Source organism: Plecotus auritus, assembly GCF_963455305.1.
Source record: "Plecotus auritus genome assembly, chromosome: 7".
NCBI classification, from domain to species: Eukaryota; Metazoa; Chordata; class Mammalia; order Chiroptera; family Vespertilionidae; genus Plecotus; species Plecotus auritus.
Genome location: NC_137774.1, coordinates 9,187,492 through 9,212,212, shown reverse-complemented (window position 1 = coordinate 9,212,212; position 24,721 = coordinate 9,187,492). Strand labels below are relative to the sequence as shown.

General features: G+C 57.9%; 2 protein-coding genes across 3 annotated transcripts in view; one reads left to right on the top strand and one right to left on the bottom strand.

The window, feature by feature from the left end:
- Positions 1-18,868, top strand: part of THRA (thyroid hormone receptor alpha) — a 23,979-nt gene extending 5,111 nt beyond the window's left edge. Inside the window, exons 2-10 of one of the 2 annotated variants that reach the window (XM_080677191.1) lie at positions 5,285-5,629; positions 8,045-8,112; positions 8,702-8,802; positions 10,631-10,778; positions 11,388-11,593; positions 12,533-12,679; positions 13,289-13,547; positions 14,090-14,217; positions 18,009-18,868. In XM_080677191.1, the coding sequence (XP_080533317.1) occupies positions 5,577-5,629; positions 8,045-8,112; positions 8,702-8,802; positions 10,631-10,778; positions 11,388-11,593; positions 12,533-12,679; positions 13,289-13,547; positions 14,090-14,217; positions 18,009-18,362 (1,464 nt within the window). In that variant the 5' untranslated portion in view covers positions 5,285-5,576 and the 3' untranslated portion in view covers positions 18,363-18,868. Of the gene's footprint in view, positions 1-5,284; positions 5,630-8,044; positions 8,113-8,701; positions 8,803-10,630; positions 10,779-11,387; positions 11,594-12,532; positions 12,680-13,288; positions 13,548-14,089; positions 14,218-17,891 lie in introns of both variants that reach the window. The other variant, XM_080677190.1, reaches the window with a different exon arrangement.
- On the bottom strand, positions 18,864-24,721 carry NR1D1 (nuclear receptor subfamily 1 group D member 1; the record flags this gene model as incomplete). Its single annotated transcript, XM_080681153.1, has 7 exons — positions 18,864-19,133; positions 19,635-19,820; positions 20,131-20,768; positions 21,116-21,260; positions 21,364-21,452; positions 21,729-22,064; positions 24,691-24,721. 7 exons carry the CDS (start codon positions 24,719-24,721, stop codon positions 18,864-18,866), a joined length of 1,695 nt encoding a protein of 564 aa, XP_080537279.1.

Sequence of the window (24,721 nt, the reverse complement as noted above, 5' to 3'; positions counted from 1 at the left end):
GTGAGCTCTGTGCTCAGCGAGCTTCAGCTGCCTGTTTCATTTTCTCTTTTCCCCGGGCGCGTGGGCGGGGAAAGGGAAACGGGACGAGATTTTGGTGGCTATTGGCGTTTCTGTACACATCCGTGAGTGGGTGTGTTGTGCGCGCGTCCATGTGTGCGTGTTTTGTGCATGTGTGGGTTGGGGAGGGCTCTGAATATCTGTGGAATAGCACAGGAGCCGCCGCTCTGCGCATGCGGGGTGAGTGTGTGTCTGCACGTGTCCGTGTGTGTGCCTGAGACCCAACTGCATGCACAGCCTGCATGCCGTGCGCGCGAGACACACACACACACACACACACACACACACACACACACACACACACTTTTTAATCTCTCTCTCCCCATTTCTTCCCTCCCACTCCCCCCTTCTCTTTCCCCTCTCTCCCTCCCTCTCTCGCTCTTCCTCTCTCTCCCTCCCTTTCCCTTCCTCCCTCTTTCCCCTCCCTCGATCTTTCCCTCCCGCCCTCCCTCGGAGGGGCCAGCTTCCCCCTCCCTGGGGTGCCTGGGAGAAGAACATCCCTGCCTTTCCCTTCCACCATTTCCTTCCCTCCTGGGCGGTGCTCCCCGGGGCTTGGTGACAATTCCTTTCTCTGGCCTCTTCCTCTCTCCTTGGAAGAGGGGAGTGGGGAAGGGAGGACCCCAAGCCCTGTGCCCACGATGCCAGCGAACGCCTTGGCCCCGTGACACTCATGCCTCCAGCCTTCAGCTGCCCCAGCGCCCAGCTCCAATTACCCCTGGCTGCTGGGGGAGGGTGGGGAGAGTGTGCCATGCCCAGCTGGGGGTGCTCCTAGCTCTGCTTTCTGGGCTACTTGCATTTTCCACTTCCATTCCCGAGGGGACCTGGGTCAGGGGACACACAGTTCTAGGGATTGGCAGGCAAGGAGCTGGGCATGGGGCATGGGGGTGACCTCTAGACCTGGGCACCCACCTTGATGCCTGACTGGAGCTGGGCTTGGTTAGGAGGAGGGAGGGTGGATCAGCAGGTGGGTGAGGTTATGTTGGGGGGAGCACAGTCTTTGATGTTAATACTGGGCATCTGGCCCAAGTCAAGGCTGCTGTTTATGTCCTTCTGTCTCTGACCTCCAGGGGGGAGTTTCCTGTTCTATTCTTTTGGGGGACAGGATCCTTTGTTGATCCAATCCCCTCCACCCCCATTTCCCATTCTCTAGCCTCCAGGGTCCCACAGTGGCTAGGAGATCAGACTTAAGGGTCACTGCCTTTAGATCCCAGAACCCCATCGCATGGGTGCCCAGAGGGAGCCCACCAAGCAGTGCTGCCTCCTGGGCCTCCCTCCCTCCATCCCCCCCTCCCTCGCGCTTGCCAAGCCGGTGCCTGTGTCTGTGTACTCCTCTGCCATCTCACACCTGCCAAACAGTGCCTTCCTCCCCGCCTTCACTCCTCTCCTTCCTGGAACTAGGATCGTAGTGAGTTGGGTGGGGCAATCCTGCTCAGTTCATACCTGGGAGTAGAACAGGGGGGACCTGGGAAAGGAAAACGAGGTCCCACCCCTGAGGGGCATTTACCCCTCAATGTGGGGGGGGCTTGTGTTGCTGCTGCAGCCTCCACCTTCGCCAGACTCCCAGGGACTGCGGGTCTGCACACAGATGCCTGTGTCTGCCTGTGCATGCCTGTGTGTATGTTTGGGTTCCGTAGTCACCTGGGCCCCTTAGCATCACCCTTCTTGACTCCTGTGGTATGGGGTCAGCGCATCAATGCCAGATCATTAGGAGTCGGGGGGGGGGATAGTATCTCCCCCCACCCTAGCAGCAGGCAAAGGGGAAGGGGAGAGGGAGGTGTGAACCTACCCACGGCACTATTAATAGCCCACATGCCAGGCCACCAAGAACCAGCTGTCACCGTGGAAACCATTTCTACTCCCCCTCCCCCAGCCTCCATGGGGTGGGACTTAGGCAGGGCATGAATCAACCCCCCCCCCCATCTTTCTTTGTTACCTTTCTTTCTTTGTCTCCCCCTCCATTTGTCTCTCCTCCCCATATCTGTCCTCCTCTCCACCTCGCCCCTCTCTCTCCCTCCCTCCCTCTCTCCCCATCCCCCACCTCATCTCATTGCTGCCTTTCTTCCTTTCCCTGTACTTCCTAGGCGTCCCCCCTCTACCCCATCCCTGCTCCGCTCTTTGTTCTTACCCCTCCTCATCTTTCTCCCCCTCTCCCCCATCATCTCTTTCACCCCAGTCTTCCTCCTCTTTCTCCCCAGTCTTCCTCCTCTTTCTCCCCTTTTCTGGGCCCCCTCTCTGTGAGTGTGTCTTTCCTTCTTGGCAAGGAGGAGGGCCGGGCTTCCTTCAGAGCATTAAGGACAAAGTTTAGGGGCCCCAGACAGGTGGGGCCAAAGCCAAGAGCAGACACCCAGGAGAGTAATGTGCACAGAATTGGGGGCTAGCTTCCGGGCGCAGAGGGTCCCCTTTGGCAGCCCCAGGGGTCCTTTAGGAAGATTCCTTGGGTCCGCAGGACTGCGGAGTGGGACAGTCTGCCAGTGGCACCTGGCACGGTGCCTGCGGGTGCCGCCTTGGGGCCTTGTCTGTCCCCCCGTTGCAGAAACACTTAAGCTGAATGAAATGCTTCCCCCTCCACGGGCACCTTGCCCACACTGCCACCCGGCAGCTCTTATCTGACAAAGGGAGTGGGTGGCCAGGCCGGCCGATAGGTGGGTCTTGCTGTCCGACTGTCCAGCCTAGACTCAGAACCCCATAGCTCCACCCCCTCCGCCTCCTTGGGACTGAGCCTGGGTGCCAGGAAGGAGCTGGGGGAATTAAGCAGGACTCCAGGTTAGAAAAAGAAAAAGAAAAAAGGACTCTGGGGGGAGGGGAGAGGGGCTGCCCTTCAGGGTGGGTATCCCTGCCCCACTCCCCCTGCCCCACTGACCCTCCTCTGCCCACAGCTAACACAGGCTCACGTGGCATGTGCTGTGGCATGAGCCTCTCTGAATGTTGGGCCCTTTAGCTGTGTCACCTCAGAGACGCAGGTGTGTCCCTAGAGAGATGACAAGGAATCCCCAGCTTCTTGCTAGATGCCAGGCCACGGTGCCTTAAGCCGTGAGGACAGTGTCTTTCTCCTCTGCCCACTGCCAGGGGCGCAGTGTAGCCTGGTCGCGCTGACAGGCACCCTTCAGCACAGCACGGAGTTGAGGCAGAGAAGGAGGCTTCCCTCCCGCGGCGGGCACGTGCTAGCCCTTGGCAGTGCCCAGACACATGTGGAGTTAAGGCTGGGCTGGGGAGGGGGAAGGGAAAATAAACATGGTGGCTTAGGTTGGCACTGCCCCAGGTGTGCCCTGTAGCAACTGGCAGTGGCAGAGGTGAGGGAGGAGGGGTCCTCCAGAGCTATGGCCTGGGGCAGGAATTGCCCATGGCATGTGGCTGCTGCTGGTGTACTCCGCCTGGCCTGGCCCACAGCTGCTCACACCCACTTGCACACACCCCGGCCCTCTTCGTCTGCCCCCAGGGCCTGCTCCCCAGGGCTGCCCCTCTCTCAGCATGCCCACTCCTGCGCCTGCCTCCTCCCCTCCCCAGGGGCACTTGGGCCTCCTGCTGGCGAGTGGATTTTTCCAGCCTCTGTAAACAAGTGGTGGCAGCGTGCCAGGTGGGCAGGAGACAGGCGGGGGCAGCACTGCAGCCAGGGTGTGCCAAGCACCGAGGCACAGCCTGGGGGGGAGATGGGGAGACACCCAGAGAGAGAGAGAGACATTCAGATGCAGACAGACAGACCCAAGGAAGCCTTGTTGGGCACAGAGAGAAGTGGAAACAGGCGACAGAAAATAGCCCTCTATTGTCCAGCCCAACCCCACAACTGCCCTGGCCCCTTCCCCTCACTGCCCTGGCTGAGAGCGGCAGGCCCCAGTGCCCAGTCCCTGGGCATCCCCACCCACTCCTACTTCTCCCCCCACCTCCACCCCTCAGGGCTGGCTACGCCATTATAAATTTATAACAGGAATTTCTCCACAAGCCAAGAAAAACTTGACCTACTTTCTTGACGGCTCTCTGGGCTAAGGCTCCCCGCTCACAACCCCCCCGTCCCCCCCGTCTCCTGTTTAGCCCCCAGTGCCCAGTCCTGGTTTGTGGGGGGATCCAAGGCAGAATGGGCCACCCTTCTGTCCTCCTGCCACGCTGCCTACACTGAGGGCTCACCTGAATGCAGGAGCCCTGCCCCACTGCCCTGCCCAATGGCCTGACTTATCTCCCCATCCCCTCCTACTCTGGCTCCTTATCAGCTCCCGGGGTGGGGCGGAGGGCCCAGGGGCGAGGTCTCTGGTGCAGCAGCTACTGGATGAAGGTTGGTTGTGTGTTGGGAACTGCACCCTTTGTCCCCCTTGAACATGCCCACACCTGCCTGTGTGCGCAGACAGTAAGCCTCAGGTCGGGAGCCTGTGGTCAGAGGCGCATGTGGAGGGAACGGTGGGCCCAGACTGGCACGGCCCTGGCCCCCAAGGTATTGGAACGAGACAAGCATTCAAGCCAGGCGTCGAGGTTCTAAGCCCTGAGCCACCTGCTCACTAGCTTTGTGACTCTGAGGGCATGACCAGCTTTCTGAGACTCAGTTTCCTCGTCTGTGACGTTAACGCGTGTTAGTTTCCTTTCCTTTACCCCTTGCCATCCTGGTGGGTGGCAGCTCAGCTAAACCAGCTGGGGTGTCTGGTCCTCAGACTGGGCAAGTGTGATTTGGGGCCTTCTCTGGACAGCTCTGGAGTCCTTGGGAGGCTGGGGTGGAGTCACAAGTCGGCCAGCAGCAGGGGAGGTCGGCGCCCCACGGTCTTGGGTATCTCTCTCCATTAAGGCACTCAGGTGGGCATTCCTGCCCCCATCCCCACACCCCATCCTTCCTTCACAAGTCCCCCCCCGCCCATGCCTCGGCTGTAAATTGCTCATCTCTGGTCCCCTCTCGCCCTATAGTATGGTGAGTTTTATAAAAACTTGGCTAGATGAGTGGTAACAAGAGCATTTATTAGACATTGTTAGGGGCCAGATACTTGATTGAATGTGAGGACTGAGACATGGTACATGGATGATCTCATTCTTTCCCTCCACCCCTTTCCGTGTCTGGGGCTTAGGACATGGATCTCCAGTTTTGCCTGCTAAGACCTGTCCGTCGGAGGGGCTCTCCTGCTTCTCTCCCTGTGCCCGCCCTCCATGCCCACCGCCATCTTGTTATGAGCTCAAAGAGCCCCAAATGTTGCCACCAAAAGCCTGCTTTCCACCATGGTGCCACCTCATCCCTGCCTCTCTCCTCTCTCTGCAGGGACCTCGACAGGACAAGACTCCGAAGCTACTCCCCCAGCCCAGGTCTCCCCCACGGACCCAGCTTTCCCCCCAACACTACCACCTGCCACTCCCTGGCCTATCTCACCGCCCACCCCCCTTGGGGCGCAGGGCATGGTGTGAAAGGCCAAGTGCTGAGGCGGGCACCATGGGTGCTGTGCCCTAGGCCTGGGTGGCAGGGGGTGGGCAGTCTGTGGGTGTGCCGGGGGGGGCCATTGTGCCCACCCAGTCTCTTGGCGTGCTGGAGGGCATCCTGGATGGAATTAAAGTGAATGGAACAGAAGCCAAGCAAGGTGGAGTGTGGGTCAGACCCAGAGGAGAACAGGTAATGGGTCCGGCAAGTGGGTCTTGCCAACTCTTAGCCGGCAGGCACGGTCACCTGGTTGGGCAAAAGCGAGCTGAGCTTGGGCCTTTGGGGGAATGGACGCGAGGCCAGCAAGCCTGCTGCCTACCTTTGCCCAGGAGATGAGGTCATGTTCACATGTGACGGGAATTGGGCTCCTGGAGGCGAGATGCCCATTTTGGAGTGGGGAAGTGACAAGGAGCAGAGAAATCACACGAGGCAGGCACATGGCCCCTCCCTGGACAGTACTGGGCAGGCTCCCATGCCCACCCCCGCCCCCCGTGTCCCCTCCGCCGCCCTCACCTGAGCATGTGGAATGCAAACAGTCTCGCCATTTGCCTCCTCTCCCTGCCAGCCTGTTCACATCGCCACCCGTGTGCAGTCCACAGGCCGTGGTGCACGTGACGTGACCGTTCAGGGCACGTGCACCAGTAACTCTCGTTAGCCCATGCTTATATTTGGAACCTTTTGGGAGCCCCACAAGCTCTTCCTTGTTCATGGGCAAGGGCAGGCGCTGCCATGGGGCCCCTCCCAGGAACTGGAAGTGAATGCCAACTGCGAAGGTTTTGCTTACCGGTGGAGGCATGAGCCCCACACACATAGCTGGGAATGGCTACCTGTGATCGGCGTTACCCTTGAGCCCAGAGGGTCTCTACCTCTCCCATTAACTCCAAGTGGCACAGAACTTTGTGCCAGTTGGCGTGGTGCCCCTGGAGCTGGGTACAGCTTGTGTCTATGGCCAGGGAGAGGGTGGGGGATGGGTTGTTCTGGGGAGCAGAGTGGCCGTTGCCTAGGAGACCAGATTCTGAGCCAGGAGGCCAGAAGCCTGGCCAGGCAAAGCCCTGGGGCCCAAGACTGGGTCTCTGGAGGGGTGGGGGAAATGGATGGGGCTGTCAGTTGGGTAGGGCACCAGAGTTTCCCCTCCCGAAAGACTCACCCCAGGGCGGGGGTGGGGGGTGGGCTCTGAAAAAGATCGGGCGTGTCCGTGTCACTGCGTAGCTCTCACTGGCAACCTCTGTACTTCCCTGCCCAGACCTCGTGAATCTGGAAGAGTCTGCTTCTAAGCAGGGAAAGGCTGGAATCCCGGTTCCCAGTCCCCAGAGCTGCACCCCTACCCGTTATCCTCCCCTCCCCCATGTCCCTGCGCCACCTTGTGGCTGTCCCTGGGACTGCACCCAAAGGCTGTAAATCTAATAATTGCTGAAAACCGGGCCGCTCAACCGGGGCCCTAGGTGGCTCAGAGTTCCCCGACACCCTCCCCTCCTGGAGCGGGGAGGGAGATCTGACCTTCCAAACATTGTAGTAATCAGACAGGGGTAGTCTCCCGGGAGTGTGGCGCACAGAGATGTCTTTGACTATGACCCTGACCAAGGTCACTGTGTCAGTATGTTGGGAGCTGCATCAGGGGAGGGGCCCTGCAACATGCCACACGGAGAGTGGGTGTGGGCGGTTATACAATCCGTGCATGCATGTGGAAGGCTTATGTAACCTGTGTGTGCTGAGGTTATGTAACATGTATGTGGAGAGGCTGGTGACATGTGTGCCGTGGCTGTGGGTTGCTCATACCTTGCATGGAGGGGCTCAGGGTCCTTGTCCCGGCTGGTTTCAGTGCTCAGGGTCACCAAGCACAAGTGGGGGGCCTCTGTCTGCTGCTCTGTTAAAAGAGCTGAGGGGACAGGGTGACTCGGAAGTCCTTTCGTATTCTCATATTCTTCGTTCTGGGTTCTAGTTGCTGGGCGCTGTATGTTTTCCGTCACTGTGGTTAGGTAGCATGTGTGTATGACCTGCAAATCAAGCAACATGTTTACTGGGGGAAGGGAGGAGTATTATTAGGTGTCTGTCCAGAGGGTTGTGTAACACATGGGCATATCCTAGAGGTCACATTTGAGAACGCCCTAAAAATTGTTAGTTATGTAGATCCTGGTGCTTATTTACCATGCTTGGGTTTATACTGAAGGCTGCATCGTGATTCATATCTAGTGGTCTTGTGTTGTGTGTGTGTGTGTGTGTGTGTGTGTGTGTGTGTGTGTTCTAAAGGTTATGTAACTTTAAGCATGTCCTGAAGATTCTTTCTGCATGTCTCATGCACTGAAGGCTTAAATATGTGGATATTGTAGATTATGGCTGTTTAAGGTTCTATAATGCTGTGTGTGTGTGTGTGTGTGTGTGTGTGTGTGCCCTAGAACATGCTTGTGCCCCAGCCAAGCCCCTTATCTCTCTCTGAAGCTTCTAGATAGCTGGACCCTTGTCAGTTTTGTCAGCTGACCTAGGGGTGGGAGGTAGAATGAGGACATGAGGGGCAGGGAGTCGGGCCTGGGGGGTTATCTGAGCCTATTGGATGAAAAGGGGGCTGCCCAAAGACTGCTCTGTGATTCTGCCCACTTTGCCCCCATCCAGTGCCAGGTCACCAGATGGAAAGCGAAAAAGAAAGAACGGCCAATGTTCCCTGAAAACCAGCATGTCAGGTGAGCCTGGCGGTGTGTGCCCTTCCTCCCTGCCCTGAACGCCACCAAGCCAGACCAGGGCTCTTCTGGCGCCTGGCGTGTGCCAGCAGCTGCTGTGTCCCATGGGGAGAGCCTCCTGGAGGGCTTGGGATGGACTTGTCTGAAGGTGAGAAGGGTGATGTGGGCATGCCCCAGCCTTGAAGACGGATTAGGTCAGAAAGGACCTCTTCCCTTCTCCCATAACCTTCTTGCCTGAGACCCCTACCCCACCCCAAAATCAGAGCCTGGGCTAAAGAGCTGAGGGGCTGTATTCCCCCCCGAGATGAGCTGCTGACATTTGCTGCTGCTTCTCCTGCACCCCCTTGCCCCTGGGGCGCAGCGAGAGGAAGGCCCTGAATGGGCAAACAGAAGAACTCTGGGATTCTCCATGTTCTTAGGGAAGGGGATGGACAAGATAACCTCTGATGTGTCTCCAGGATTCTACCCTTCAGGGAGGCTGGGCTAGGGGATGGGCCAGGAAAGAGAAGTCGGGGAATGCAGAAAGTGTAAGAGCCTCCCTGCTAGGGGCCCAAGCCATGCCTGCCTGCCTGCCTCCCTTCCTCCCTCCCAGGGTATATCCCTAGTTACCTGGACAAAGACGAGCAGTGTGTCGTGTGTGGGGACAAGGCAACCGGTTATCACTACCGCTGCATCACTTGTGAGGGCTGCAAGGTATGGACCAGCCAGCTCCTGCCCCTCCCCCACTGCCTGAGCCCCCATCTCACGCTTTTCAAGGCTCTCAGCACCCAGCACAACAGATGGCTCTATAAACATGTAACCTAAAGCTCACCTATTACATCATCATCTCTCTTATTCATTCATCCGTTTGTCCATTCATAATCCCTGCTCCGCCCCTCATCGGTAAGATGCCTAATCTCTCTGAGCCTCGGTTTCTTCATCTATAAAGTGGGAATGATCATGCTACCTACCTCACAGAGTTATTGGGAGAATGAAAGGCGATCATCCACATAGAGTATTTAAAACAGTAACAGACGCAAAAGAAGCACTCAGTCAATGTCAGCCGCAGTCACCCATTCAGTGTATTAGGTGTGAGGAGGATAGTCTATGCCCTGTCCTCAAGCTGCTCACAGCCTACCAGAGAGAGAGACAGACATCAGTTGAAACCAACATCAGTGCTTTTCAAAACGTGGCTCATGGACCACCTGCAGTCCTAGTTACACTCAGATCCCCAGGCCTCATGCCAACCTTAGCCAAGCAGAACCTTTTATGGTGGAGCCCAGGAATCCGCCTTGGAACAAGTCCCCCAGTTGCTTCTACTGCACTTGAAAGGGTGAGAATCAGAGCTGGGTGGGAAAGTATGGTGGGGGGGCAGGAGAGAAGAGGATGGCAGGGTCTCCCCGGGCAGAGGGAACAAGTTCATAGACTTGGGGGTCGGGGCGGGGTGGGGGGCTTCATTAGATTTCACTTCGGACATTCAACCTGCATGGTTTTTTCTGGGATCATCACCTCCTGAAAATGTAAACCTTCCAAGAAACAGGAAGGTTCCTTTCTTTCTTGGTGTCAACCAAACCAAGACCGCCAGGGATGCAGAGTCCCAGGGCAGTATCCCTGGAGGCGACACACGCAGTGTGACCTAGACCAGGGACCCAGACCTGAGTTCCAGAAGAGCATCTCAAAGGACAGGGGTGCCTGACCCCGCCCCTAGAGGGTCTGATGTAGGTCAGAGCGAGGTCCAGGGACCTGGAGCACCCTAGGTGATTTTAATGCACCCTAGAATCTGAGAGCTCAGACCTTGGTATCCCATGCCTCAGGACCAGTCCTGGCTCTGACACCCATTCAGCCATTTGGGCAATTTAAGCAAATGAAGGGACTTTGGACAAATTGCTAAATCTCTCCAAGCTTCAGTTTTCTAGCCAGCAAAATGGAGATAGGGACAGCGCCTACCCTGTGGGATGGACACCAGCGTTCAGTGTGACGGGGCCCCAGAGAAAAGGCGTGGCACATAGTGGGCGTTCGTCGTAATCTGTAGAACTGAAAACGTTGTGTGAAAGCTGCTAGAATTCATACACAATGCCTTCTTTCGGCGTTTGGACCACCCCCCCCCCCACTTCTCCTTATTTCATGAACGCCACCTGCATGGTCAACAGGCAGCGTGCATGAGAGGGTCTTGGGGTCAGGGTCATTGAGCAACACGATGGGGATCGGGTATTCCCTGCACTGCCAATGCTGCTCTTACTCAGGCTTCGCAGGACCTCACGCCCCCCCTCCCCCAGGCCCAGATCTCCATACTTCAGTCATCACCCCTACCTCTGCCATCCCCTACCCACATACCACCCGCCTCCCCCAAAAAGCTGGAGGAGCTGAGGGCGTGCGTTCCTAAGGTCCTCCTCAGTCCTCACAGAGCCCAGGGGTCCTGGGCCCGCTGCGTCAGGAGCGTGCCAGGTTCCCTCACGAACCCCCCACCCCGCAGTGTGCTGCATGGTCAGTGCAGGGAGGGGAGGCCAGAATGACAACGCGCTCCGTCTCCCTCCCACCCCAGGGCTTCTTTCGCCGCACAATCCAGAAGAACCTCCATCCCACCTACTCCTGCAAGTATGACAGCTGCTGTGTCATCGATAAGATCACCCGCAACCAGTGCCAGCTGTGCCGCTTTAAGAAGTGCATCGCCGTGGGCATGGCCATGGACTGTAAGGGGATGGGGGGGGTGCGGGGGGAGTTGGGCCAGGCGGCTGGGGGTGGGGGTGAGTTCAGATAGGCCAGCTCCCTCCCAAGGTACGCGCAGGGCCCACAGGGCAAAGTGACAGTGCAGGTCAGGCCGATGGTGAAATGAATGTGCCGAGTCTTGGTCCCTGCTGCCCTCATCCCTGGGGACAGGAACGTTCCTCTCTGGGTCCTGCGCATGAACCCGGCGCTCACCTGCCTTTCACCACTCCAGGCCTTAGAGGGAGTTCTTGGGTAGAAAGAAGTCCCGAGCACCCCATCCCGAGAGGACACCCCACTTCTGGGTGAGAGAGGATGTCTTTCATTGCCTAGGGGTTGGGTGGCAGGGTCTGCTAGTAACTGCTGTCGCCATAACCCTCTAGACCAGAACCTGCTGTGCCTCTGGATCAGCCCAAAGTGGAGGTGATGTCCCAGTGATTCTCATGATCCAGTTGTGCCACGCAGCTGCTAGGTGGCTCGGAAGTCGTTCAACCTCTCTGGCCCTCCGTTTCCCCACCCTGTACACTGGGAAGAGCAGTTTCTGAGAGGGTTGTGGAGAGGTGCCATGCAAAGGGCCTGTGTCTTCCTGTTGACAGTGGTTCTAGATGACTCGAAGCGGGTGGCCAAGCGCAAGCTGATCGAGCAGAACCGGGAGCGGCGGCGGAAGGAGGAGATGATCCGATCACTGCAGCAGCGACCAGAGCCCACTCCGGAAGAGTGGGATCTGATCCATGTTGCCACGGAGGCCCACCGCAGCACAAATGCCCAGGGCAGCCACTGGAAGCAGCGGCGGAAATTCCTGGTAAGGAGAGAGGGGGAGGAGAGGAGGGGCAGCGAGGTGCCAGGGGGAGGAGAACTAGCTCAGAGTCTTGCCTCCTCCAGGAAGCCCTCTTGGTTTGCTCTAGCACAAAGCTGGTACTCCCCAGACCTTGGTGGTTTTGGTTTGAACACGTGTATGTGTATGACTGCCATCTGGGTCCTGCCTGTTCCACGTGATTAGGAGCTACGTGAGGACAGGGTCTTCCCTTCCTCATCAGATTCCCGGCAGGGCTGACCTCTCCTCTTTTCTTTGCTCACAGCAACAGGGAGGAGTGGGGGAGGACACAGTCATGGAACAGTATTATGGGGCATCTGCTGGGTGCCGGGCACTGTGTGAGGCCCTGGCAAAACCGGGTACCAAGTGAATGGTCAGGCGGCTGTCTATTGTGGAAGGCAGCAGGAAGCGGGCGGTCTGGTTCCTGGTAAGGTATGCCAGTGGGTGGAACAGAGTGCCGTAATGGTCAGGAATCAGACTGCCTGGTTCTACAACTTACTAGTCGTGACCTTGGGCTTATCAGTTAGCGGCCCTGTGCCTCAGTTTCCTCATCTGAGGCAATGGGGATAACTATAATACCTTCTTTACAGGGTTGTGGTGAGGATTAAATGAGATACTATGTGTAAAACACTTAGCCTCATGCCTGGCCACATCTTCAATACTCAGTAAATATAGCTTCTATTCTTATGACATTACTTCTGCTACTGTGATGATCGTTGTTATTATTAGCAGACTTGGAGCTCTGGCTCTGGTCTGTTCTCGGCCCCAAGGTGAAGGAGAAGCCTTGGGCCGGGGATATAGCAGTCCCAGGTACCGGCGGCCCCTCTTCCCCAAGCTGCCTTGGAGCTCCCCCTGGTGGGCAGGGAGCCTCAGAGGTTGGAAGGGGTCTGCAACCCCGGCTGACCCCCGCTCTCTCCCTCCCTCCAGCCGGATGACATTGGCCAGTCACCCATCGTCTCCATGCCGGACGGAGACAAGGTGGACCTAGAGGCCTTCAGCGAGTTTACCAAGATCATCACCCCGGCCATCACCCGTGTGGTGGACTTTGCCAAAAAACTGCCCATGTTCTCCGAGGTGAGTGGCAGATGGGAGGGGACAAACGAGGGAAACCTAGACCTGCTCCCCAGGTCACTCAGTCCTGGCACTTGCTCATCTGAGTTTCTCTGGACAGGGAACAGTTCCTTCAGATCAACACACCCCCCCCCGCACCCTCCACCAACCGCCCCCCCTCCCCACACACACACTCACACACACTCTAGGCTACCTGGTCCCTATGGAACCAGTCGGTTCCCACCGCTCCTCTCAAGCCCTCCCAGCCCTCCCAGCCCCTCCCCCCGATCTCTACGTGGCCATCCCAACTCCAGGCAGCCCGCAAGTTCTCGTCTTAAAGAGCACTAGCTGGGGACAGGCTGCTGAACCAGCTGAATGACCTTGGCCATGTCACCTAACTCCCTCGCATCTGTTTCCTCATCTGCAGTGGGGTTGGAGATGTAATTGGGTAATTGTGAGGTTTCATGAAATAGGGCGAGTCTGGGGCCCAGCGCAAGGGGAGCTGTGCAGAGTACCTGTTACTGGCTGAAGCCAGGCGTGGCCTCGCAGCTCCAGGGGCCACCCCCGGGGGGGTGGGGGGGGACACTCTTGGCGAGGGCGAGCTGAGTCTTCCCTGGCCCTGCCACCCCACAGCTGCCTTGTGAAGACCAGATCATCCTCCTGAAGGGGTGCTGCATGGAGATCATGTCCCTGCGGGCTGCCGTCCGCTATGACCCCGAGAGCGACACCCTGACGCTGAGCGGGGAGATGGCTGTCAAGCGGGAGCAGCTCAAGAATGGCGGCCTGGGCGTCGTCTCCGACGCCATCTTTGAATTGGGCAAGTCACTCTCTGCCTTTAACCTGGACGACACGGAAGTGGCTCTGCTGCAGGCCGTGCTGCTAATGTCAACAGGTACCTGCCGGCTGGCTGGGAGGGCTGTTCTGCTTCCCCTTTCCTCACCCCGGTCTCGCTCCATTCATCAGCTTCTCTGTGCTGCCCCCAGGCCCACCTCTGGGTCCCACAAGCTCACCTCTGCCATCTCCATCACCCAGCCCATCCTCTGTGCCCTGTGCCCTGCTCTGTCACCCATCCCCGTCTGTTCTGTTCCCCAGGCCCAGCTCTTGCCTCCGGATCCCTCTTCTGCTCCTTTCCCATCTTTGCCCCATCCCCGCTCTCTGCCCCCTCATCCTTTCTCTACCCTTATTCCCACCCCACCTCTCTGCCCCCCCAGCCCTTCTCTCTGCCCCCAGTCCTGCCCTATTGCTGAGTTTCCTCCCTCCCCACCTGTCTGTCCCTCTGTCCTCATCCCTTCCGTCACCCTCTCTCTGCCTTGGAGTTGTTCCTCCCATACCCGTCTTCTCCCCGCCCCCACCCCCGTGTGTTTTCCTCCACGCACCGCCCCTCCCCTCTGTCTCCCTTCACCCTCTCACCCTCCTGCCTCTCCTTTCCCGCAGACCGCTCGGGCCTGCTGTGCGTGGACAAGATCGAGAAGAGTCAGGAGGCGTACCTGCTGGCGTTCGAGCACTACGTCAACCACCGCAAACACAACATTCCGCACTTCTGGCCCAAGCTGCTGATGAAGGTGACTGACCTCCGCATGATCGGGGCCTGCCACGCCAGCCGCTTCCTCCACATGAAAGTCGAGTGCCCCACCGAACTCTTCCCCCCACTCTTCCTCGAGGTCTTTGAGGATCAGGAAGTCTAAAGCCTCAGGCGGCCAGAGGGTGTGCGGAGCTGGTGGGGAGGAGCCTGGAGAGAAGGGGCAGAGCTGGGTGCTGAGGGAGACCCCCCACACCTCTTCTCTCCTCCCTCTCGTCCTCGGATAGATGCAGCTCCCACACACACCCGCACCACCCCGTCCCTCCTCAGAGCCTCCAGCCCTGGGACAGGGCCACAGATGAACTTGCTATGGAAAGGACAGTGTGGGAGGCTGGGAGGGACCGTGCGCCCCGTCCTCTAAGAAGGTAGGGGAAGGAAGGGAGAACCGAGAGGGGACAAGCTATCTTGACTGTAGGGGACAGGAATGTGGAGTCGGGGGAGAGGCCCTCAGCTCACCCCCTACACACACACAAGAGAGAGGCCCCGTCTAGTTCCTTGGCCTAGATTCCCCCTCCAGGCTAAGGGCCTCTCGCTTCCCCAGATGCCTGGGTGCAAAGAAGGGCTTGGCGTGGCTCCTCCCCGGAGGTTAAAAATTATAGTCATTCTAACTGCACTTTGGAAACCAGGCAAAGGGAGAAGATAAATGAAGAAAAACTAGACAGAGAGAAAAAGAAAAAAAAGAGAGAGCGAACGATTGCTAGAGAGAGAGAGAGAGAGAGAGAGAGATAATATTAAGTTATTAACTGAGGCTGGCCAGAGGGGAGGACCCCCCTACCATCCCCATGCACTTTGAGAACTCCCCCTCCTCCCCCCAAATCAGAGAACTGCCCCCCACACAAGGTCCCTAAAGGTAGGGCTGCCGATCAGAGCTGTGAGTTAACACAACAGGGTCCTGGCCACCCACCCCTTGCCTTGCCCCTCCCTCTGTGCCCCTTTGGCACCCCCACCCCAGTACCTCCTCTGCTCTCTGCCACTCGTGCCCGCTGAGTTCCATCTACCTCTCACGCTGGATGCCAGCTGGCCCCTCACCAGCCTGCCCTGCTGCCCGCACAGCTCCCCCTTTCAAGTGCCCAGCCCCAGGGGCCTCTCCCTGACCGTCCCCCCCACCACCACTCCTTCTGCACCTTGGCACCCACACAGGAAAAACTGTGGCTCCAGCTCCCGCCCTCCTCACATCCTGCTGTACTAGCTCCAATCCAGATGCTCTGCACTAGGGCGAGGAGGGTGTGCGCGCTCCGGGCTTCTCCCAGGGCCTCCACCCCCTCAGGACTCTGTTTCCCACATGTCTTCTGGGCTCTCTCTAACCTCTGCCCTCCTCCGTCCCTCCTCCCACGTCTACGCACTAACCCAGACTCCGGGTGGGCAGGCACCTAGGACTGGGATGCTTAGATTAATAGCACTTAGTTGGGGCCCCTGGGGAGGGGGCGGTTGGTGCTCCTCCTTTTTCCTTTGAAGCTCTTTAGGCCGGCCAGCCCCTCCACCCGCCAGGGACCCACTTCCCCTCTTCTTTTCTCTAATTCAGGGACTTTGGCTTGAGCCACCTCCCACCTTCGCGGGGAGGAGTGCTCTGTTGGTCTGCATTTGCGTCCGTTACCCTCCTCCTCCCCTTGGTTCTTGCCCACCCTGCAGGGGAGAGGGACGAGGAGGTAGCTCTCCCGTGGGTGGGGCAAGGGGGAGGGTGGGGAGGGGCAGAGCAGACCAGAGGGCCCTGGGCTCAGGGCTGCATGTCGGCAGGGATGGATGGGTGGACATAGATGCCCCCGGAAGCCATGGGGAATGGGGGAGGGGGAGGGGTGCCAGGGCTTCCTGCACTTTGCACTACTGGGGCAGAAATGTCTTAAGCTGTGGGGAACCTGCCACCCCACCCTGACCCTCAGCCTGCCACAGCCCCCTACACACACACACACACACACACACACACACACACACACACACACACACGCAATGCTATGCTGCCCACCAGGGCATGTCCTTCCCCTGCTGTTCAGGTGTTGGGCAGAGGGGAGGGCCTAGAAGAGCATCGGCTGTCACCTGTGCTGTCACCTGTGCACGTGCCTGCCCCGCCCCCTGGGGCTTGTGGGCTGCACATGCTGTCTTGTCTCCCCCTTTCTCTCCTGGGGCTCTGTTTCCTGTATTCCTCCTGTCCTATAGGCAAGCCCTCTTGTACCCCCTTCCTACCCCTGGGGGCCCAGTGGAATTCCTGACCTGTCTGCTGTCTCCCCCATCCCTCCAGCGCCCCCTCTCCCCCTCATTCCCCATTCTCAGCCATGGACATGGTGGAGAAAAGGCCTTGAAGAGGCTTGGCCTCTTACAGGCACTTGGGAATCCCCCTACCCCACCCCCATCATATGAGCTGTGATCCCCCACTCCTCCCCTGACCCTTCCCCCTCACTCTGTGATGTGGGGTGTACGTGTGCATTTCTCTGTGTGAATGTGTGAGTACATGTGGTGGGGGAGGAGCTGGGGGGGACTCAGGAGTGCCACAAACCTGCTCTAGAGAGGCAGCTGTCCCAGTCCCTGCTTTGGAAGTGGGGGACAGGGCCCTCTCCTGGGGGCCATTGGTGCTAATGAGGGGGATGGCTTTGACGTGGGTGCTTAGCATGCCTCCCCCAGTATTGGCCCGGGGCACTAGGGCAGGCAGGGTGGGGCAGCAGGTGCAGTATTGGTGGGAGGAGGGGCTGCTGAGAATAGAATGAGGGGTCCAGGCCAGGACAAGGGGGTGCCAGAGCCATGACCACTACCCCACCCCCACCATCGCCTCTCCATCTCAGTATTCCCCGTCCTATCACTCATAACACACATACCTCATCCAGCCTCCTCCCTGCTCAGACTTGGGGAGGGTGGGGGTGGGGGAGCCCCTATGCCTTCTCCCGGTGGCGGGTCTACAGGGCTGGGAGAGGGCAGGGCGTGTGACAGACACCTTCCATAGGGACAGTAATTCCTGCCCTGGGAACTCCTGGGTGGGGGGAGGGGGAGACTTCCCTGGAGGCGCTACTGAATGTATGAGAAGCTGGTGCTGGGGTGGGGGGAGGGGGGTTGTGGCCAGAAACAGGGAAGGAGGTAGTTCCCTTCCCCAGGGGTGGGGCCAGTAGGAGTGACTTGGGGGGCTCCTACTCCTGCCCCATGTTGACAATCAGTATGTCTGTTATGTGCGATTTTTCACCCCGTTGTGTTTTGGGTCAGGATTTTAAAGAAAGATATTTTTATGGTAATTGTTGCTCGTCTATTTTACTATATATTTATGTAATAAATATATGATGAAAATAACCCCCGTGGGCGCCCCCCTTAGACTTGTGTGCTGTTTCCCTGTATCCTCCCATCTGCTGGCAGAGGACCCACCCCACAAACTGACCAGATGGAGAGGTGTGCCCCCAGCCTTGGCATTATTTCCTCCCCACCCCGCCCCCAACAAGCACACACCACAGGAGCCAGCTCAGCTGTGAACTATTGGATTTGAGACAGGAATAGAACAAATTGGGGGGCGAGAGAATTAGAGGGGAGAAAGTGGTTTAAATAGGGGGGGGGCGGGAGGTTCAGTGATGGGGGAGGGAGGCAGGTATTTACAAGAAGGCTCGGGGGGGCCAGAGGCTCATCTTGGAATATTTTATAACAATATAAATAAGATTCTGGTTTGCTTTTCCTTTTCGTCTCGTAAAGGAGAGAGAAGTGCAGAGTTCGATTCTGTACAAGGGGGCAGCGGCGGAAGGCCGGCCGGGCGGGTCACTGGGCGTCCACCCGGAAGGACAGCAGCTTCTCGGAATGCATGTTGTTCAGGGTCCGCAGGTCCGGCAGCTTGAGCAGCAGCTTGGTGAAGCGGGAAGTCTCCGAGGGCCGGTTCTTCAGCACCAGAGCCCGAAGAGCCCGCAGCAGCGTCTCCTGGAGCTGCTCCACCGAAGCGGAATTCTCCGTGCCCGAGCGGTCTGTGGGGAAGACGACAGCAGTGAGACGAGCTCCCTGAGCTCCTCTGACGAGGACCCCGAGGTCTGCCAGGACCCCCCCGAGGTCTGCCAGGAGGACCCCGAGGTCTGCCAGGACCCCCCCGAGGTCTGCCAGGAGGACCCCGAGGTCTGCCAGGAGGACCCCGAGGTCTGCCAGGAGGATGCCGTGGGCAATTCAGCCTCTCCCTGAAGCCCCTCGGAGGGCCCAGGGGAAGGAGGAGGAGGGAAGCATTACTCCTCCCCCCAGGCCTCTGCCCCAGAGCAGGAGGTGCCCCAGAGCTGGGAGCATGGGCTCAGCAGGGCTGGGCACCTCCCAGCCCACAAGGCCGCTCTCCTCCCCTAAACAGGCCAAACCTATCCAGGCTCCCTTGCTTTTTGCTCGGTAGTTCCCTCCACTTGAATGCCTACCCCACCTCCACGCTCCCACCCCCACCCCTGCCTGGCAATAGCTCACTTGTCCCTTTGAGGCCCCACTCAAGTGTCACCTCCTTCCCCAGCTCCCCGGGCAGAAATAGCTGTGTGTGCTTCCTAAGCCCTTGGTTCATGCTTCTACTGTGACACTTATTTCACTGTTTTATAATTAGTCGGGCATGAGTCTGTCTCCCAAGCTAGACTGTGTCTGAATCATGTCTGTTTCGCCAGAGCCCAGTGCAGGGCCTGGCATAGAGTAGGTACTCCATAAAAGGTGTGTTCAACTGAACTGCGTCCGCCTCCTCCCCGGGGTCAGGTGCAGGCGAAAGCTTGACTTACCTGCAGAGACAAGCACCACCGCGGTGAAGAGGCCCAGCTCCTCCTCCGTGAGCGCCAGGGAGTTGAGCTTCTCGCTGAAGTCGAACATGGCGTTGAGCAGGTCGCCCATGCCCATGGCGCTGAGCTCCTGCAGGCTGTAGGTGGTGCGGCTCAGGAACATCACTGTCTGGTCCTTCACGTTGAACAGCGACGCAAAGCGCACCATCAGCACCTAAAGCGGGAAGTCATCCTGGGTGAGGTGGCGGGAGCACTTGCCGAATCACCCCTACAGTTTTCTGAAGGGTTTACTGGATTTCCCAGTAAAGAGTGGGGATAATTTCCAAATGGGTAATGGGAGGTGGGAGACCAGGTGGAAGGCTGGAGAACATCCCACACTGGCTTTGAAATCCAACAGGCCTAAATCTGAGCCACAACTTAGTCACTACCTGTGACCCTGGGCAAGTCACTTCACCAAAACTAATTTGCTCAGGCCTGGAACGGGGGTAGCAATGTGCCCCAAAGTGTTATTGTAAGGCAATGGGATGTGAGAAGGCCCAGCCTCCTGAGGCAGGAGTGAGAGACGTTCTGCCCCCTCCTTCCTCAGTCAGAGTCTAAGGACAAAGGTACTGACTGAGGTTCCAAAGCCTTTCAGAGACACTGCCTGCCCCAGAAGCCAAAGTTTCTGCTGGGTGCTTCCCAAGGTCAAGAGTGGGGAGCACAAAGGGTCACTCACCTCAAAGGTGCCGGCCTTAAGCAGAGTGACCTGGTCGTGCTGAGAAAGGTCACGGAAGCCTGGGATGTGCTTGGCAAACTCTACCACCTCCCGCACAGCGGGTGTGAAACTCATGGAGAAGTCCTCCCAGATCTCTTGCACGGTTCGCCCACTGCATCCATGTGGGTACATGTTCATTGGACATGCCTGGAGGAGGAAGGGATTTGGGGAGGGGAGGATCAGCCAGGCTACCTCAGATGAGCTCCCCGCACAGGTCTGGGCCCATGATTTGGCCTGGGTGAGAGGCTGTGGCCCGGGAGGATGGCTCTTTCAGGTAAAGTAGCCGTCAGGTGCCAGGTGGAGATCAGAGATTCCCCAAGCAGAGCCCTTGCTACAGGGCTCAGCATCCTCCCCTGGGAAGAGGCTATTCTTGTGTTAGCCTCCAGGCACACCCAGCTGCCCTATGCTAAATCCAGTCTTGCAGGCCCCCTGCCCATTTCACCCCTGGTGCCCTCACCAGCAGAACGTTCTTGGAGTTGCCCTGCCATGGACTGTTGGCAGGTGCTTCGCCTTCTGGGGCTGGGTACACGTGGGTGGGGCATAGACGGTGCCCATTGCTGTTGGGCTGGTGGCAGCTGTGCTGGGCAGGGCCAGGGGGCCAGGCAGGAGGGTAGGAGGGAGCCTGGTGTAAACCATTCAGGGCCTCGTTATGACGTTGCGCGGCCATGATGTTGTTGTCATTGGGAACAGGCGGGCAGCCTTGACTTTCCCAGCGATGTGGGGTAGTGGCCGGAGGGTTGGCTGATACATGGTTGGCATTAAAGTTGCCAGGTGAACTCAGCTTGTCATGGGCATAGGTAAAGATCTCTCGGTGGGCCCGGGCCACCTGGGATATCACATCTTCCACTTTGGGCTCGGGACTTGGAGATCGGGGAGGCGTCAGCTGTTGTGGGAACTGGGAGAAGCCCACCAGGGGTGAGGGGGCTGGAGCGGGGGGTGGTGAGGGGCCCATGGGGCCTGGGGTTGGGTGCTGGGCGGGCGAGGTCTCCATTGGGCACTGGCTGCTCAATTGGTTGTTGGCCAGGTTCATGGCGCTCTGCATCTCAGCGAGCATCCGCTGCTTCTCCCGTTTGGGTATGCGCCCAAAACGCACAGCTGTGACAGGATGAGAGCAGTGTCAGGAAGTTTTCATACACACTCACATGCTTCTCTTCCTTCCTTCCTCCTGAAAGGGCGAGACCCTGAAGGCTTGGGGTTCCACATCAAAACTAAAACCAGCAAGGCCACACCCATGGAGGGGGTTTTCCAAGTAGGGATTTCGATAGGAGGTGACCAGAGGGACTAATGCGAAAGAACTGGGTTTACCCAAGAGGATGAAGTATGGGCATCCCCTATGCAAATGAGACTCCCGGTATAATGTGTCTCAGTTTAGGACTTTTTACAGGGAGGGGTTAATTCAGAATCGGAAGGGGAATGCTCGAGGGGCAACAGTGCTGCCTCACCATCTCTGGACATGCCCACGGAGAGACACTTTTTGAAACGACACTGCTGGCAGCGGTTGCGATTTATGCGGACGATGGAGCAGCTCTCATTTTTCAGACACCTTTTGTACTGGATGTTCTGCTGGATGCTCCGACGGAAAAAGCCCTAGAAGGCAGGGGCAGCTAGTGAGCATCTCCATCTAGGCCAGGCCTATGCGTCCTGGGGGAGGGGGTCACCTGCCCCTGCCCTCACCCCCAACCTGCCTCACCTTACAGCCCTCACAGGCATGCACACCGTAGTGGAAGCCCGAGGCAACGTCTCCACACACTTTACACAGTAGCACCATGCCGTTGAGCTCTGTGGGAAGAGAGGGGCAGCAGGTGAGCAAGAGAGATGTCTGAGTGGTCAGAGATGGAGGTTTTCTGGGCTGGAGATTCTGGGGGGAAAACGGAGGAGGAGCCCAGGTATCTAGGGGGGACTCAAATGACCAGACTGGGCTCAACAGCAACTGATACAACTCTAGGAGAAATCTCCAAGGCCAGGGTAGGCTCTGCGAATAACTTTCACCTGGACACCAACTCCCAGCCTAGGTCTGCCACCTTCCTTTCCCCCATCATCTGGAAATGTACTCACTGGTGATGCTGCTGGTGCTCTTGCTGGGGGACACTCGGCTGGTGTCCTCCAGGGCCACTTGTAGACCACCCGGGGGGCTCCCGTTATAGAAGGAGGAGGAAGAGGACGATGAAGATGATGAAGAGGGAGGGCCATCATCACTCAAGCTGGGTGGAATGCTCCCAAAGGAGCGAGCTGGGTCCTGGGTGAGGGAGCCAGTGGGTGATGGTGGGAAGTAGGTGGGGCAGCCTTGGGTCAGGGACTGGAAGCTTCCATTCGAGCTGTCACTGTAGAGGGACTCAGGGCTGGTGCGGCTCGGGGAAGAGCCACTGGAACCAATGTAGGTGATGACGCCACCTGGCAATAGAACACAAGGGGAGGGGATGTCAGCTGCCGTATGTCTATGGTCTTGGGGCACCACCCTGCTCATCACCCCCCTGCCTCCCCCAAACCAGAAGTTAACCGTGTGGCACCCCAGAAGAGCCACAATAGGCAACCCCCAACACATACTAGATATGGCATAGCCAATCAACAACCACGACCCTTTGCAGGGTACACTCAGCTTCTGCCTTGGGTGTGAGGTACCTCCCTAGAAGCACGACCCCTGTGGTCATCTCACATATGTGCCCCCTCCCCCTGCCCTGGAAGCCTGCCTTGGAAATACTGGCTGCAGCTACTGACTTGTCCGGGGCAGACCTAAGGATGGGATGAGCAGCTGAGACCCATTCATAAGGCCCAGTCTTCCAAAATAAACAGCTGCCGATTTTAACAGAAGACCATTCCAGGGATGAGGCCATGGAGGGGCAGCTAGCCAACGGTGAGGAGAGTGGGGGAATGTGAAAATTTAAAGTCACATTCCCCCCAAAGTGGAAGATGTATTCTCCAAAGGTACCAAACCTGCCCAGTCTGGTTCCCCTGGCCTCCAATAGCCCTAGTCTGAGTGGACTCTTCCTCTGAGTCCAGGAAACAGCAGTGCAAATTGCAGGAGGTGGGTGTGAAGGACAAGTTGTCCAGCCTTCCAGATCTCTCAGCCTGGTGACAATGACCTTGGCTCTCTGGCCACTCCAGGACTTTGGCCATCTGATTACTTGCTAACCAGGTGGCTGTGTTCCCGTGGTATCAGCAGGAGAAAAAGGTGACTTGCCTGCCACACCTTTGCCAAGCACCTAGTTTGGCTGGCCATGGGCGGGGTGAGAGAAGGGAGGATCCCAGGACACGTGTAAGCCAACACAGGCTATGCTACTGTGTCTCCAGAGGCACATGTCTTGCTCACCCACTGACACACACTAAGCTGGGCAGGGCAACCCTAAAATAGCTCAAGGTTGGCCAGGGTGAACCCAGCTCCCTGTAAAATAGTTGCACAACAGATCAGCTCCTATAGTTTCAAGGCTGATGCGGGGGGATGGGGTATTTAGTTGATGGTAAATGAACCTGACCTAGTTCACCCATCCCCCAAAGAGGAGTAAGACTCACTAAAAAGACTTCCTTCTAACCTGGAAGTGAGGGGCACATTCAAAAGAGTCTAGTTCTAGATCTATCACCACCAAATTGATTTGTGATCTAGAGAAAATCAAGTCCCTTCTCTAGGTCTGTTTTCCTTTCTGTAAAACAAACAAACAAACAAAAAGATGAGAGAGACTTAATATCCTTCCAGTTATTATTCCGGAATGTAGTTGTAGCTGGGGAAGTCCTTAGGAAGCAAACTGCTGCTTGTCTGGTGGGGTGAGGAATAAGATAATGTTTGCAGGACTACGGAAAGAGATGCTTGGGGAACAGAAAGAACTTGGAATGCGGAGAAGCTGAGTCTAAAGGCAGTGCAGTGAGTAGGTGCAACAAGAATAAAGAGGAAAGGAGTGAGGGGAGAAGGGTGGCTAAATGTGAGGTCCTCCTGAGGAGTGTAAACAGGAGGCCAAGCAAGGTCTGCTTTGGTGATGGGGAGGAGGGGGAAACCGGGCAGGCGGACAGGAAAAGGAGGCAGGCGGGTGCGGTGAGTCAGCCCAGCTTCACCCAGATCTCAGCGGGGCGGGGCGGGAGTCGGGCCCTCAGCCGGCCTCACGTCTCCGCTCCACGTGTGCCTCTTGCACGTGGCTCCCCAACGAGGAACCCCGGAACTCGAGGGCCCGCCCTCTCCGCTTCCCGTCAATCGACAGCAGGAGCACCGCCTCTGTCCCGCCCCTCCCCGGGTCCTGGTCCTGGGCTGGGCAGCGAACGCGAGATGGGCGGGGACTACAGAGGGGAGGGGAAAAGGGAACACGCGTTGCCGGGGCGACCGAGGGGCGGAGCTCATTATGTAACAGGGCCGGGAGGCAACGACCAATGAGGTGGTGGCCACGGCTTCTGCTGAATGAAAACAAACGCAGCACGTGGGCCCGGCTCTGCAGCCATGTGAGCCCTCCTGGCCACCCGGGCACTGTGGGTGTCCTCCTGGGGCCCAGCGCCACTCGCCCAGCTTCTCAAGTACCGCTCCCTACTGCCGCTGAGGATTCCCCAGTGAGACCTGACCCATTCCCCAGCCCCTCCTGCCTTGGCGTCCCGATCACCCCAGTGCTTCTTAGGTTTCTTCCTGCCTGCGGAACTAGGGGAAGAGGAAGAGACGAAGGAGGGGACCTTCTTTCCGAGAAGGCCAGGCTACAGCGACAGGGGGCGGGTAGATGGGGGCGTTCAGGGGCACTGCTCCAAAGCTCCGCTCCCAGTCCTTCTAAACTGTTCATCTCACCACACGTAACCCCTTCTCCATTTCCTTCGGCCCGGGATCCTTCAGGCTAATGAGAGCTTTAGGACCCTGAGGGCCCGTGGGGGTAGGGCGACTCCGGACACATTCCCAGACCAAAACCCTCTTGAAATCCTAGTCTATGGCCCCCATTACACTAGTAAATCCCCGGGAGAAAAGGGAGTCCCCAGTCCCTTACAAAGTTCCTCTTGTTCTAAGACATAGAAGTGAGGAGAAGTGACAAAGAAAGGATGATGGTAGTAATCTCAGTACCTGTGTTGTTGTTGGAGTCCAGGGTCGTCAT